General features: G+C 39.7%; 2 protein-coding genes across 6 annotated transcripts in view; both read left to right on the top strand.

Moving 5' to 3' along the window:
- Positions 1-927: 927 nt before the first annotated feature.
- On the top strand, positions 928-6,858 carry LOC149113083 (uncharacterized). Of its 5 annotated transcripts, XR_016206666.1 has the most exons (3): positions 928-1,462; positions 2,729-2,875; positions 6,167-6,858. XR_016206666.1 is itself a non-coding variant. In XM_089287847.1 (2 exons), exons 1-2 carry the CDS (start codon positions 1,184-1,186, stop codon positions 2,768-2,770), a joined length of 321 nt encoding a protein of 106 aa, XP_089143973.1. In that variant the 5' UTR covers positions 928-1,183; the 3' UTR covers positions 2,771-6,858. The 5 variants fall into 5 exon arrangements, 4 of the variants coding, with proteins under 4 accessions (XP_089143973.1, XP_089143975.1, XP_089143972.1 ...); XM_089287847.1 differs by having other exon boundaries at positions 2,729-6,858; XM_089287849.1 differs by having other exon boundaries at positions 2,722-6,858.
- Positions 6,859-9,155: 2,297 nt separating this feature from the next.
- LOC110044352 (uncharacterized) overlaps positions 9,156-15,169 on the top strand; it is a 6,964-nt gene continuing 950 nt past the window's right edge. The window contains exons 1-3 of the mRNA XM_020749886.2: positions 9,156-9,316; positions 11,612-14,152; positions 14,637-15,169. The exon at positions 14,637-15,169 is cut by the window's right edge and continues 950 nt beyond it. Of these exons, the coding sequence (XP_020605545.2) occupies positions 11,641-14,152; positions 14,637-14,920 (2,796 nt within the window). The 5' untranslated portion in view covers positions 9,156-9,316; positions 11,612-11,640 and the 3' untranslated portion in view covers positions 14,921-15,169. The remainder of the gene's footprint in view (positions 9,317-11,611; positions 14,153-14,636) is intronic.

Below are 15,169 nucleotides of genomic sequence, written 5' to 3'. Positions count from 1 at the left end.
AAGATTGAAGAAAGTGGAAAATTGTTTGGTGATTTCCGGAGCCGTAAGGGGAAGAAAAAAGCGGAGAAACAGAGCCGAGGAGAGCTTGACTCCGTCGCTGATAACAGCAGCACTCGGAGCAGCGCTGAGGTTCCGGTGAAAAGAAAAACCCTCAAAGAATTACAGATAGAGAGCCCACCAGGATTCAAGAAGTTCGAGTTAGAAGTTAAATGGCAAACAATCGATGAGGAGATTGCTTTGCAACTGTGGGAGGATGTTTTCAAGCCGCTGTACACCTTTTACTAATGAGTTTAAAAAATTAAGGCCTTGAGGCTTGCGAACATTTATCAAGAGGTAGAACTCTGACTGTTCTTGGAGACTTTCCTGAAGATTTTAGCGTAGTATATATCACATTTCACTGGATTAAAAGTATTTATATATTCTTCTTCAATTTTGTTTGATTTTCTTATTAAGAAGATTTTCGCAAGAGCTAGTAATTACTGTAAACAAGACAGGGTATTTCTTGCTGTAAACAGTTAGCTATCTGTATGATTTTTTGTTACAGTTGTTTTTATCGATATGGAAAAATTATGTCTTTCTGTTTTCATTAATCAGCATCTGAAGACTGCACGTCATGTGCGTTCATAAACAAACTGGGAATGTGCAGAGGAAACAATGAGAGTGTGAAAGGAAGGGTCTTGAAGTCACTTCCATTTCTGTTAAAAATGATTGCGTTTGCTAAGTATTTTGTATCGTTTGGGAAATGAACACTTGATCCCAGTGGTGTCAAGTAAATACAATTAGCATAGCATAGTAAATACAATGAGCTGCTTGAGATTAGCGGGATAAAGAAATACCATCTGACTTGCTCTGAATGTTTAGCTTTTTGGTCGTATGGAATTCACTAAGCATTTTCGTTTAATTTGTTTTCACCCAGGGGCGGGGCACAAGACTCGTGAAATTTTTGTACTGGATCATCCAACAAAAAGTGACGTCACATCCGGTTTAAACGGTGCCGCGCAGCTCGTTTCACAAAGCGAAAAAATGGCGTTTCGATTGGGGATGATTTTCTTCTATTTGCAAACCATCAGGTCCGTGTCCTTCCATACTGAGGATAGACATATCGTGAAGGCACATTTCTTCGACTTTTGAAGCAAAACTGTTGGCAAAAGAGAACAGTTTAGTATTGTTTTGAAGGAAAATAATGGAGAGCCTTCTGTCATCGAATGGCGGATTTTACACATATTCAAAACTGGTGTTATTGCGACTTTTGGTTCTTATTGTTCGTGATTCGGTGATAACACTAAGTGCAATAGCCTATAATGTTAACAACAACCTGGATGAAGTATTGCTGGCCATAGTTTGCACTGTGTACAACGGGAACATATTTAACAGAAACCGTTTTTTTCTGAAAGTGAACAGAGTTGAAGCTCTGTATCCACGTGCGTGTGGTGGAAAAGACATGCTGAAGCGTATACTCAAGGTTAGTATCCTATTTCCGTATCTCTTGTTGAATACGGTTTTTCTCTGTAAGAAATAAGCAAAGTTGAGAGTTAGAGGCGAGCTTTGGGGATATCAGATTTCCCCGAAGAGATCAACAAAGGGGTGAAGCACTCCCCCACCAAATTTTCTGGGAGTACTCCCCCCGGGTACTGTGAAGTTGTTCATAGATATACATGTATGCTGGACAGAATTCAAATTTTATCCAGTGGTCAATTGTACATTCCTCTGTATTGTCTGAACTGCAGTGCTAGCCTGGGGATCAACTTCTTTGGGCAGTTCCAAAAGAGGGGGGTTGGCCTGTTTATAGGGTTAGCTCCTTAGCCCTTAACTTTACCTCCACTTTTGACAGGTACGCACTTCTACTGTGACCCGGGGTGGGGGGTACTCCCTTATATGCACTATAGGGGTATGTGTGGCCCCAAAAGGTATGGTTTTTCAGTCGTTTTGGTCATAAATAGGGTATCAGTTTTGGCTATTTTGGCCTTAAATAGGATATGGGTTTTGTACTCTAGTCTTGAATTGGGTAATGTTGTTTAGAAGAAGCTACTTTTTCATCATTATTGATAAGACCATAAACAAAAGGCCATCAAAAGTTATGTTTACAGCAACTGTGTCAGCTACCATGGTGGTAAATAGGTTATCGAATTTTTATTGTTAATAAATAGTGTAGGGAGAATCGCAGATTTTGGTAGTCATAATTAGTTAATTCGACTATTTTGAGATTTTAAAGATATGTTTTATATATCAAATTGGTTCAACAAGAGATGCCGTGGGAACACAGGCTGCTGGTGATTGTTTTCACAGCTTTTTTAGTTCTTCCAAAGATCTGTTTACAACACCTCATCTTCTGTTAATCTGGTGGGGATACAATGTAACTCTGTAGCAACGGGACCTTTGTTCATTATTTGATCAATGTTTAAATGGCATCTACCTTCCATCTTGTAAAGAAAGAATGAAAAATGGCTGTCTCATATGCATGCATCAAATAATTCACAAAGCTCAGTTGCTCCATTGTGGGTGGGCTGAGAATTCTAGCTTGGTGTGATCTTAAAGTGATTGTTTGCCATTTATTTCCCCATGCATTTGGCTGAATTTGACCCTGCATGACTATTCAAAACCCTTATTGAATAATCAAATGGGCAATATCCCTCTTTGTTTGAGTTTCCCTCAGTCATTCAATCACAGTGGGTTTTGCTGAGTTAATTTTCTCTTCTTTGTAAATTGATATTTCTGCTTTAGATTCTAGGCATCATGTGACACTCGCCAAGTGAAGAGTTGTCCCGGTTAGCCAAGCCAAAGTGTTTATATAAAGAAAAGTTGTCCTGCCTGTCAGGGTGCCAAGGCGTGACATGAGCCAAGGCTAGACAACTCACCCACCCCTGTTGTCTCGCAGGCGAGACAGGTTCATGATCCTAAATGTAAACAGTTGGTTGAATTTTCAAAGAAATAAATGAAAAAGTTAGCTTGGCCAGGGTAACTCAGGAGAAGGGTTGTCTTGGGTACCCAAGACCATATAAATGGTCCCTGGTAGGGCCATTCTATTTTATTTCCACACTCCCTCTTCCTCTGTTGACATGAGCTTTAGATGGGGCTATGAAAGAGTTATTTCTGCACTTTTATCTTTTCTGTTAGGTGGTGAATATTGACTTATTTAGTGAGTGCGGCTGGGGGAAGGGGGTGTGGATATAAAGTGGAATATCTCTAGTCAGCTCTGGGCCCAAGTTGTGTGTTGTCTAACTGATTATACAAACTATACTTTCCAAAATCTTTATGGGTAAGTGTTTGAGAGGATCATCTTATATGTTCATCACTACAGTGGAACCCTGCCTTCTGGCCACCCCATTCACATAGCCACCTTGTTATTACAGCCACTTGATTCTGGCTTGAACAAAGGCTCAGATAGTCGGTCATTTTCTTATTTAAAGAACCCCTTTAACCACACTGTTAATGTGATCAGATTTTTGTGGCCCAGCAACCGGATTAACAGAGTTCCATTGTAATTTAAAATTGTCAGTGTTGGTTGTTTTAAGAATATTTGTAACTCACAGAGGTGAAAATGAATTTGAGCTATTACCCACAAAACAAAATTCTGGATCGTACATTTTAGGAGTAATATACACAATTTATAATAAGCATCAGGCTTCACTTTGATAGTGAAGTCCCATAACTCTATTATTTGGAGATTGGTTATCCACTATCCCTGAAATTACCAAGGCTGATATCTCTATTATCATGTTATCAAAGTCATAATATTTTGACACCTACTGTACCAAACACAGTTTCCTTAAGCAGTAACAAGAGTCTTTCTTTAGTAAACCAAAATAGTACTTGCTGCCAGGTGCTTTATAAAAGTATAACCCTTCCAGAAGCCTTCACAAAGTAATATCAGTTGCTAACAATTTTTTTGTGGCTGATTTAAACCTTGTAATAAATCATACTGAACTGGCCCAAGTTTAATGTACATTTTGTTGCATTTAGCTCACATGTTTTCAGTTTAAAGGAGAAGGTCACTCCAAAAAGCTTACTCTTTTTGTCTTCACTTATAGCAAGTGAATATTCAGCATTTCCACTCACCAAAGGTTCAGCCTCTGAAGTGCCTGCTATCCTTAAGAAATTCATCTCGAAATTAAGAAGCAACTTCGGAGGCCACCATTTTCGACTGTCTCGGCAGCCTGAGACTGTGTTTATGTGACTTCATTTCGTCCAACTTGAAATTGGTGGGAAGGAGAAGAACCTGCAACTGACTTGGCATCTGTCACAAGGTCAGCAAAATCTATTTTTTTCCAAGTGATTATCCTCTTCACTATCTTCAATGCTATTATTTTGGAGTTTAGAGCATGTTTAGCTCAAAATAATATGTCTCAAGAGCAGCCATAACCCAGAGTGGTAGTCAAAGGCTTGTCGCAAGCCATCAGGACAAAATCTGTCAGACAGAATAGTGTCATGAAAACTTGGCCAGGGTGCTTCTTTGGAGGCGAACTTCATAAGGAAAACCTGCACTTCAGACGCTGAAACTTCTGTGAGTGGCTAACCTCAGTGTAAGGTTTTCATTAGCGTTGACATAAAATTTGTTTTTTGGAGTGACCTTCTCCTTTAAAATACACACATTAAGACTTAACTCAGTAGCAAGGTACCTCTTGTATGACCAGTAACAGTATACATGTATCCAAAAAACAAAATATATATTGTCCAAACTCAGTAATGTTAGTAGTGTTAGTGTCTAATGAGTTCCTGCAAAGAGATAATTATACAATCATTCTAGCAACTCTCCTCAATATTCTGGGAGTCTCCCACCTACTGTTTAGATCATCCGTCCCAGATACAAAGGACCATGGGCTCCTAGGGACAGTGCTTTAAAGTGCTACTATGATGAAATTTGCGGGTGTCCTCCATAATATGAGCATAACAGTTTTGTTACCATGGCAACATACTGGGTTTCAACCTTCCCTGATGATTATAGGCTTTTCTGGGCACCTTTGGCTTTCCATTTTGATATTTGCCAATAGTGCCTCATCAGCACGATCTAGGAAGCATATTAACATGCAAGGTCAAAGTCATAGCCTCGTTTAACGTTTTTCAAGCTGAAAATCACTGAATTAGTGAAATCAGGTTAGAGGGGACTGGAAAAGAGCAAGTTGCCATGGGAAAATACAGGCTGTATATAATTTTTATAGCCATAGGTGTGTTTCCTGTAGTTCTAACTATAAGCCTACCAACCTGATGTAATATTGGGTCAAGTGTATGACAACATCAGTCACCTCAATTGCATATTTCTATTTTTCAAACCTACATATCTTTGGAACTGATGCAGATATTTGCAAAAGGTAAACAGCATTTTTAATCTTTTGTGGAATTCTATGTGATACACCTGAAAATTCTGACTCAAGGGGTAAAAATTTAAGGATAGAAGCACTTTAAAGCATTGAGTTGAATTTATGCTGTTGGCAAAATTTACTGTAAGGTGTCGAAAGGAATTTGGAGGGTAATGTGGTGTGGTTATTGAATTGACAGACGTTGGTTCTGTTATTATTGTCATTATCTTCTATATTTTTGAGGCAGAATGGTTGTTGGCAAAAGCAAAACTGGCAATATGCTCACTGACCTGTGTTTAGATGTTTTTAGGTTTTTGTCTCTGACAATGAAGGTCAATTTGAGTAGTTACACTGTCTTTACAATAGAACATATGGATATTAATAGTATAGTTATATTTCAATATCCTCATACTAAAATTATAGTAATTTTATGGCTCAATTTCTACCTCTGCTTTAATTTGTTTAAACCAGTTTATTTTTTTAAACCAATTTAATTTCATCAAAGGGGAAGGGGGAATCTGAGAACAACAATAAATTAGATCAACAAATATAAGGACATTTGCAATGGTTGCTTTCATGGCCTAGTGGAGATGAAGTGGACCAAAAAGTCAGAGATCTGATGTTTGAATCTAGGTCTGTCTGTACAAAGATTGTATTGTAGTATAGGAGTATTATGGTAAGTTATCACTTATGTTGGGGGGGTTGATATGGGATCCTGGCTGTACTGCTGTAGGGTAGGAATAGGGACTGAGGGGTGGGTGGTGTGCTTGTGATCCTTTTTAAAAACCACTCTAAAAGTGGAAACAAACTGATTTCAATTGAAAAATTTACAGCACAGGTAAAAATGATACATTATATCTTGTTTTTTACAGGTGGTAAATGAGCAAATACCCTTATGATCAAGAGACCTGTCCAAGTGTGATTTTTTTTACTGATAACGGAAATCATAATAACGATGCAAAGCCACCTTGGTGTGATTTCTTCCTTGACAGTGAAGTGCAACCTAACCAAAAGTTGCATTCTGTAAGAGGTTTACCAAAATTAAATGGAAAATTAAACTACACCAGTGTGTATTAATTTTATAAGTACTCCTCTCTCCAAAATATATTTGGTATGTTGTCGTACCTGTACTGGCACAAATATAATGTAGAAATTTTATGGGAAATGTTTCCATTCAAAAAATATGCAGCTCAGACACAATAACAATAATTCTCATTTCTGTGGTGTTTTCTTTGGTGTGAAAGTGTAAAAACAGACTCTATTACCCTACATGTACATTGAAGAATATAGGAGCTCCTCTGCAAAAGTTTGTTGTTTTTTTTCTGTTCATTTTTTTTGTTGAACATTTATATTTTCCTATAAGCAGTTTCTTCACAACACATTGTAAGATAATAACTAGCCATAAAAAGAACATTTTAGTCTCAGAGATCATTTTCAAGAGAAAAAAAAAGTGATTTTCATTTATATTTTTTATTTTCTTTGGGCAGAGATGTTTTGAGAATTTCCCTAAAAATATCACAAGGTACAAAGGAAGGGGCAAAAATAAAAGTTGTTTTCATTATCAGTTTGAATCTCTCTGAAACTGCAAAGTATGGTTATTTTATACTGTTGTGGATAACGTTAGGCCCATTTTAATTCAAAACACAAATGGGAACTTACATTGATAATCACACAATCTCTTAAATTGGCACTGTTTTTTTTTTTTTGCTTTTTTCCAGAAAACAATTTGAACATCCTTGTTACACAAGGAGAGGGGGGGGAGGAGGTATTCTACATAGTTTTAAATGGGGAAGCTCCACCTCAAGGGTCCAACCCCTTAATACTGTATCCCTTTTCTAAACCCTTAGAAAGTAGTTTTAAAATATCTTTTTGAACAATATATCAGAATCCCCTCATTCTGGCTCATGAGAGTAAATGAGAGATTATCAGCAACATTTTAGAACTAGAAGAAGGGAAATCCCTAAAAGAAAGATTTCCGTACCCTTTCATTATACACCTGAATTCAACTTGTCAGAAATCCCTTACCCTTTAATAGTTATATCTGAAGCCTGAAAACTTTTGAGCAGAGCTTCCCGATATATGTCATTACATGGAGTCCTCCCACATACACAATCCAGGAACTCTTGACAAGTTGCCATGAAGCTGGCTTTAAGACTGTCTGATCAGGCAGCTTCTTCAGTTTTTGAGTTCAAACTTGTTACTCTCAGTCAACTTCTAGTATGGAACCTTTTCTTTTCTGGTCTGGTCCAAGTTCACAGACACTACTAGCTAGCAATCACTTTCACAACACTAACACTAGCAATGTCAGTCGCAGTCTGGTTGTTCAGTTTCACCACACCATGTTTCATGGTCACTCATCACTGTCAGACATGAGTTCATAATAGCTTGTAACATTCACCAGCCTGGTAGTGTCATTGTTGCTATTACCTGTTCCCAGACTTCCTTTTATGGCTGGGTGTTGGGGCATGATATTTCATTACTGTTTGCAAACAGTTTGTTAAGATCGCACATTGAAAGCGTGATGAATTAAAATAATTGAACTCTATGAGAGAGAATTGTCAGAATTGCTAAGGTTCTCTCATTCCCTGGAACTGAAATGTCTTGATGTAAGCTTATATAGAGAAAGTAGACTGAAAATAGGGCAAAATGTCTAACCTTTCAAAATAAGTTGCAAAGACATTTGATAGTTACGGATTAAAAGATAGGGAACTTGGTCTGTAAACAAGGCAATTGAAAGGAATCGAAGCAATTTAAGGTGCATGCTTGACCTCAAAGGATCGGGGGGGGGGGTGTATTGAAACTTTATTGTGTCACTGACATTTAACACTGTTGAAAAAGAAAAAGAAATTACATAACTGAAAAAAAAAAAAAAAAAACTACATGCCCCGATTACTTAATCGCCCATAAAAACATCCTCTTGTTTATATTTATGGTGTTCACGGCCTGCTTATGTACATGTTAAAGGAAGCGTTTACCGTTATTAAGGGATTACCAAGGGAAACGTTAAGATATCTCGTTTAAGGTTCTTAACAAATCGTAACAGAATTTACAATGCCAGTTTGAGTCACAAGCAAGAACAAGAATTTGAGTTAGTGTCGATTGGCAAGAAAGTTCCGCCCCGTTGTGTGTGTGGATCTTTACAGTGTGATACGATTAACAGCTCTCCATTACTCTCCAGTGTTTGTCTATGGTAAATTTCAAAAAATGGGCCTCTGTTAAATAGGTTCTCCCACGGGTAGAAAACTGACATTGCGCTTTTCTCTCAGTGTAATGCCTACCTAAGAGAATAGTATATTTGAATTGAGTGCAACTTACCTAGAATTCATTATTTCCACGTAAACGATGACTCCTGTGGAATTCGGCTACGAAGAAACGACGACATTTCGTAAAAACACACGCCTTCAAAACAGCGTCTTTTTGAATAAATAATTGTTCTGTTTCTCAAACAAACGATATGGCGAGGAAGAAGACAAAATTTTGTTTATCATGGCCAAATAAAACGTTAGAAATATCCCGCCGATTGCGAAATATTGCTGTTTTACTTACAGGGAGAACGATTATGTCGCAGTCAAATTTTATTTTGCCGCTCAGCCCGCTTTTTTACCGGATGTGACGTCACTTTTTGTTGGATGATCCAAGCACAAAAAAAGTGCAAGGCGTCGCAGAGTGTTCTCCCCCGCCCCTGGTTTTCACCGGTTTTGTTACAATATTCATTTCACTCTTTCGTTAACCTAATCGGCTAATTGGCAGTTTCCATGGTAAAAAATTGCGATAGTATTATTGAGACACCCGGCCTACAGTTTGCCGCAAGTATCGCCGCAAGTAGAGTTATGTAAATGGTCCCGCGATTTTTTTGGTCAGTGGAGAAAATTATAAGAAGCATGCGCGATGGTGCGTGGTGCTCTTTGTTGTCAGTGTGAAAAGTGCTTGCGAAGCAACTCTGTGAAAATATCTTAAACTGTAAAATCCTGTGCTGAGTCATCGACCTTTCGGTACAACATACATGCCGATCGCTGTGAAAGGTAATCGCAAGTGCGTTTGTTGTTTTCATGCTAAAATGCAGACGGAAATATCGGAAACGAAACGGTTTGACAATAATGCTATGGCGGTTTCGAAATACATTTTACACTGTACTCTTCATCTCCTTAGGTTAAATATAGTAGTTTAAATAACCAGGCAATAGAGATGGAGGCATCCAAAAGCGCCAAAGCAACATTTTTATGAAACTCTCATGTATGAACTAAGAAACTAAGTAACTTACCTCATAATTTTAAAATAGCCTTAAAATTAATTTTCTCAACGGAAAGTTAAAAGCTTACTTTTAAAATTAGAGGTACCATTTCTAATCAGCCTCCCTGACATGGCTACGTAGCCATTATAAATAACATGGAAGCTTTCTTTGTTGTGCATGAATTTTAAAATTGTGAAATTTCGGTTTTTAATTATTTAACAATAAGTCTGGACTTGACACTGGCATGTAGTGCATCAATGATTTTTGATACAAGGTAGAAATTTTTAGTGTTTAAGAAAATTGAAAAAGGAAGTTTTATACTTGAATCTTTGTCTCATTTGCAATGGCCAGACTTTCAAGACTATTGCTTGCACAACGCATGGTCCCCTGGCGAGGTAATGCCCAGATGTTTTAACTCAATTTTTGCAGTGTTTCAAAGAATATCTTTCAAGTTTGGATTCAATGGTAATCTTGTATATCATTTGCTTTTTGGATGATTCTTCAGTGTTCAAGGTTGCTTTTCCAGTTATGCAAAATTGTTCTTATTTGTATGAAGGGTCGATTTACCTTCTTTGTTCATAGTCTTTCAGTTTCAGATGGACAGCTGTTGCCATATTCTTTAATCATGAAAACGAAAATAGTTTATTTGCAAACTCCCTCGTCCTGCTAATAGAATATTGGATTGAGCAGATAGTGAAAATGTTTGGTAGGGAGATCGGCAAACGTTTTGCTTTCTTGAATGTAAGAGATGAATTAGTAAACAGTGGACAAAATCGCAGATGGCAAACAGAGTGATGGTGGCTATGCTCTGCAGAAACCTGTGATGGTTTCAGCAACTCACTCCATCCAATAGATTTATGGAATTAAAGTAAAACATTTAAAAATATACATATATAAAAACAATGTGAAAGTAGAAATTACAGTTACTCAAATTTCAGGCGTGAAGCGATCATCAGACTGTTCCCTTAATGGCAGTTGAAACAAAATTTAAACTAACTCATGGTGGGCGTGTGGAGCAATCCTGTTTCTGATTGGCTGCATAGAACTTATTCTTGTGCCTGCATTTTGTTACAAGTTCAGATCTTTTGTTTAGAAACATAGATCTGTCAGTGGATATAATGCAGAGTTTTTGTATTTGTATCAAGCACTCCTACAGTCGTGTGTCAAACCACTTCTATTTTTATTTGTCTATAAAAACTATATATTACATCGGTAAGTAAAGAGAATGAGCGAACATTTGCTTTGTTTCTAGGTTTTAATTAGCCTCTTACAAAGACATTCTTTAATTTAGATGTTCAGCCTAAAGAAATGTCTGCGTGTTAGGCTATGTTCCTGTACAGTTGAAGCTCTCGTAAGTGACCAGTTTGGGAATTTTTGAAAAAAGTAGTCATATCTGGAACTGGTCGCTTACAGGAATGGGTTCTCATAAGCAACTGCATGATGAAACCATAGAGAATGGTTGCTGATGAGAACTTTTAGCATAAAGCTTTTGATCATAAGATCACCTTGAACTGTTAATTCAAGATCTTTATCAACAAAATTTGTTGATATAGATATTTAATATTTATATTTCATGGTAAATGTGATCAAGTAGTAATACAATTTCAAATAGTAATTTGAGTCAGAATCTTTGATTAGTCGCTTATGAACCATTTGCTTCAAATGGTGCTTATTCAAAGGGAGTACTTATTCGAAGGGGGTGCTTATTCGAGGGGGGTGATTATTCGAAGGGGGCACTTATTCAAAGGGGGCACTTATTTGAAGGAAGCTGTTATTTGAAGGGGGCACCTATTGGAGTGGGGGAGGGGGGTTGTGTCTTTTATGGGTATTCACTTTTGCTGTAAATGTGTCACCTGAGCACCCTACTGACCACCATTGCCGGATTAGCGAGCTATAGGCAATTACATTAATTAAAGATAAAGAGATGGTGTGTCTCGCCTGGGGATTAGGCTGAGGGCAGGAGATAACTGAAATTTCAGGCTGTACAGTCAAATTCTATTTTGACATTGGTGGGTGGAGAGCCTCGTCTCTATGCAAAAAAAAAAATGTATGCGTAACTTGATAATTCTTGTTTGTCACGCATCAGGTCTTGGTTGATAAGCAAGTTGTTTACCGATGGAGAAAAGAAACGCAGCACCCGAACAGGCACGAGGAAATAACGAAAGGCAGGGAGGGGTTCCCTATAACCGACTTGCCGAGGATATGGCTCAACCTTTGGCTGATCTTCAAGTACCGGGAGTTAATAATGGAAGTGGGACGAGCGACGATAGACGAACTGAAAATGAAACCGAAAGTCTTCCGGGGCCTCGGGAGCCTCCGCAAGGACGCCACAGAGGACAAAGAAGAACTGCTTATCAGCAGCTTGCAGCAGACATGGCTGTTCCTCTAGCTGAACTACAAGTGCCTGGAGCGAGAAATGATGGCGAGACAAACAGCGATGGACAAGTCAAAAGTAAAGTGGAAAATCGTCGTGATGTTGCTTCAGTTGATCAACAAGAAACGAAAAGGCGTGGACGAAATCATTATCTTGCACTCGCAGCGGATATGGCCGGTCCTTTAGCGGAGGTCCGTGCACCTGCAATCAGCGATGAAAGGGGCTCAGAGTGGTTGCAAACTGACCGCCAAGCGACCGAGTCTTCTCCGCACCAAGAGTCGCTCTCAGAGTACAATCCAGATGCAAGTTGTGGCTCAGGTTATGATTCAGAGAGCTGCCGACATTCAAGCTCACTGTTAGATGCGCGCAGTGAAAGAGAAACCGAAGCTTGTCAAGGCAAAGATACTGAGTCTGTAGCCGCGCAAGAGTCTCTGTCAGAATACAACGAAAATGCTTCTTGCGGCGCGGGCTTTTACCGTTCTGAATACAGCATCTCTGATTACCAATCAAGCGTCCAGACTTCGGAGCATGAAAGTGTTAACCAAGGAAGTTTTGCCGCTGATTGTGGTGGCTTCCGTTCGAAGTCTCCATCTGAAATTGACACAGTTCAGGAAGATTGCCATTCACAAGTGGATGGAGAACCTTTCTCGAAACGAACCAAGCCAAACGCAGAAGTGACTGAAGAACTTTCACTTCCGCGTTCGGAGCCGTCTTACACAGAGTCTACGACTACTACTGATGTCCAATTTGAATCTGCCCCGGAGTTATGTCCTGCTGAATCCAAGCTAAACGAGTCCCTTCCGGTACAGGACGAGGAAAAGATAAGTACGCAAAGTATCCAAGAGCGAGCAAGAAACGTTGTTTCGCCAATTGAACCGCGTTTGACTTCGGAATTCGAGCACATGAATCTGGCAGGTAACTACAACAGCGTTGAAACTGGAGCAAGTTTTGATTCTTCTGCAGAACGTTCTGCCCCTGTCTCCCACTCCGATCACGAGATGTATGAGTACGAAAGTAATCTAGAGTCACTCACAAAAGATGAAGATGGGTATGCTGCTGGAAAGTCCACAGATTCCTCTGTTGTCGGAATTGATTTCTCTTCATACTCGACAAATGCTCACAGTGCAAATGTGTCAACAAGTTTTCTTTCTCAAGGCGCAAGACCGAAGACAAGGCCTAATGTACCCAAAGGAAAGACACACAAACCCCCCAAACGGAACACCAAGAATGCTTATACTGAGCTCGCTAAGGTAGTGGCTGGCGACTTGTCTGCCATGAATAGTCAAATAGATAATTCGCACGCTAAAACTCGCCGAGCAGAGGACGAGAAAAAGAGTGTGAGACGACAAGAGTTGTTTGATGGCAGCACTGTAGAAACAGCGACATCAGACGCCGCTTCGCTGCATGCGTTTCCTTCGGAGCGAGAAGGACGCGATGCTCCCCAACAGCCAAGCCTGGTAAACGAAAATGGAACCAGAAGAAATGAAGTCCAAGGTCAAGGGGAAAATTTTTCAAGTGAAATCTTGGGGTCTAGAGCTACTTCGCGAAGAAAACGTGACACGAAGGCCGCCGCAGAGCACAGGTCACAAGTGGAAGAACAGCAGCGTTTGACTGATAACATGGCGCCCGAGCTTCAAGCTATGGTGATTGAGATGATGCGGCGGGATGAGGAAGAACGAGCGGGACATGTGCTACTCGACATGCCCTTGAATCCCCCTGTTCCCCGTAGGACTTTACCCCAGGGGCGTGGAGGACATGTCAACCAAGGGGCTTGTGCGAAAGGACCCTTGAATCAGGCTGGGGGTAAGAAATCTCGAAAGGGTCCAAAGAGCAAAGGACATTATGTAGAACTGGCAGGCATTATAGCACCACAGCTGGCAGCAGTGAATGCAGCGATGGTAAACGGGCATACAGAGGGAGAGCTTGGGGCCGCAGGACATAAGAAAACAGATGGGAATCACACTGGAAACGCTGAGTCGCGTGGAATCATTGGAAGCGCCGATGAAAAAACACTCGACCCAGAACCGGAAACCAGTCCAATGGACACGACTGGTGCACGTGGAACTGACACGCGTTCACGTGAACATCGGTTATCCAATGGATGTGCTGCAACATTGTCTCGTGACCAGTCACGTGCTCACGTATCTTTGCCTCTTGCGACCAATGGAAGAGAAACAACAGACGGTCCCGGTGCGTTCAGTTTGGTGGACAGTGCTGGGACTCCATTACAAAGGCGTGAAAATGGAAACCGAAGTAAGTATCATCAGAAAATAGTCCAACGAAAGTGGGCGCGGTGATTGGTTAAAAATCGTGTTTCTATTTAACAATTAGATTATGAGCTCGAAATTTCTGTCACGCGATAGAAATCGAGAGCGAATAATCTAATTGTTTTAGTATAGGGGGGCTGGTCGTTCAAAACTTTATCTAAATCCTCTCCACAGACACTTCGAAGACGCCAAGAAGTGGCCGTCATTTTGTTAACAAGCGGACACTGCTACGCTGCTCACTATCTATCACAGAATAGATCGTGAGTAGCGTAGCCAATCAGACAACAGCATTCGTGATTGAACGCTAGTAGATTTATACGAAAACAGAATAGTGAGTAGCGTAGCTAATCGGAGAGCGCCATTCGAGATAGAACGCTAGTAGATTTATACTAAAACTCAATAGAAACACGGTACATGTTTTCCTATTTCTTAAACAATTGTTAACGAGAGGATTGTCGTGCTTATTGCAGGAGGAAGCGGGGATAACAATGGCAAAGGAAATCGAGGAAAGACTGGCAAGCAGAAAAAACCCAAAGAGGTAGAAAAGAACAAAAGTAATCTGCTACAAATGGCAGAAAGCATGGCGGAATCTTTACAAAGTCTAAATGCTCGCCTCGAAGAACAACAACGCCTGCAACAGTCATTGAATAGTCGCGGAGCAGCAGCGAGACCCGAAGAATGTGTTACGCGTGACGCGAATGGCGTTTTAAGGAATGAAAGTTGTTCGTCACGTAAGGAAGATGGTCATAAATAGGACAGTGGAGTGAATATCGTTTTACCCATAAGCTGTAAAAAGTGAACATGTTTTTGTTGGTACTTAAAGGGTGTTGGTTTCTTTAAAGCAATAGCTTGGGTTAACTTGGTTACAAAGCAAAAGACTAAAACAGTTCGCTGTAATTATAAACAATTATTGGATGAGGTTTTTGTGATATCCAGAATAATCAAGGTCGAGACCTTGATCATTCTGGATATCACAAAAACCGAATCTAATAATTGTTTTATT

This window comes from Orbicella faveolata, unplaced genomic scaffold, assembly GCF_042242905.1.
Source record: "Orbicella faveolata isolate gen_17 unplaced genomic scaffold, um_ofav_v1 contig_15, whole genome shotgun sequence".
NCBI lineage: Eukaryota > Metazoa > Cnidaria > Anthozoa > Scleractinia > Merulinidae > Orbicella > Orbicella faveolata.
The sequence above is the reverse complement of the archived record's forward strand: the minus strand, read 5'-3'. Positions and strand labels throughout refer to the sequence as shown.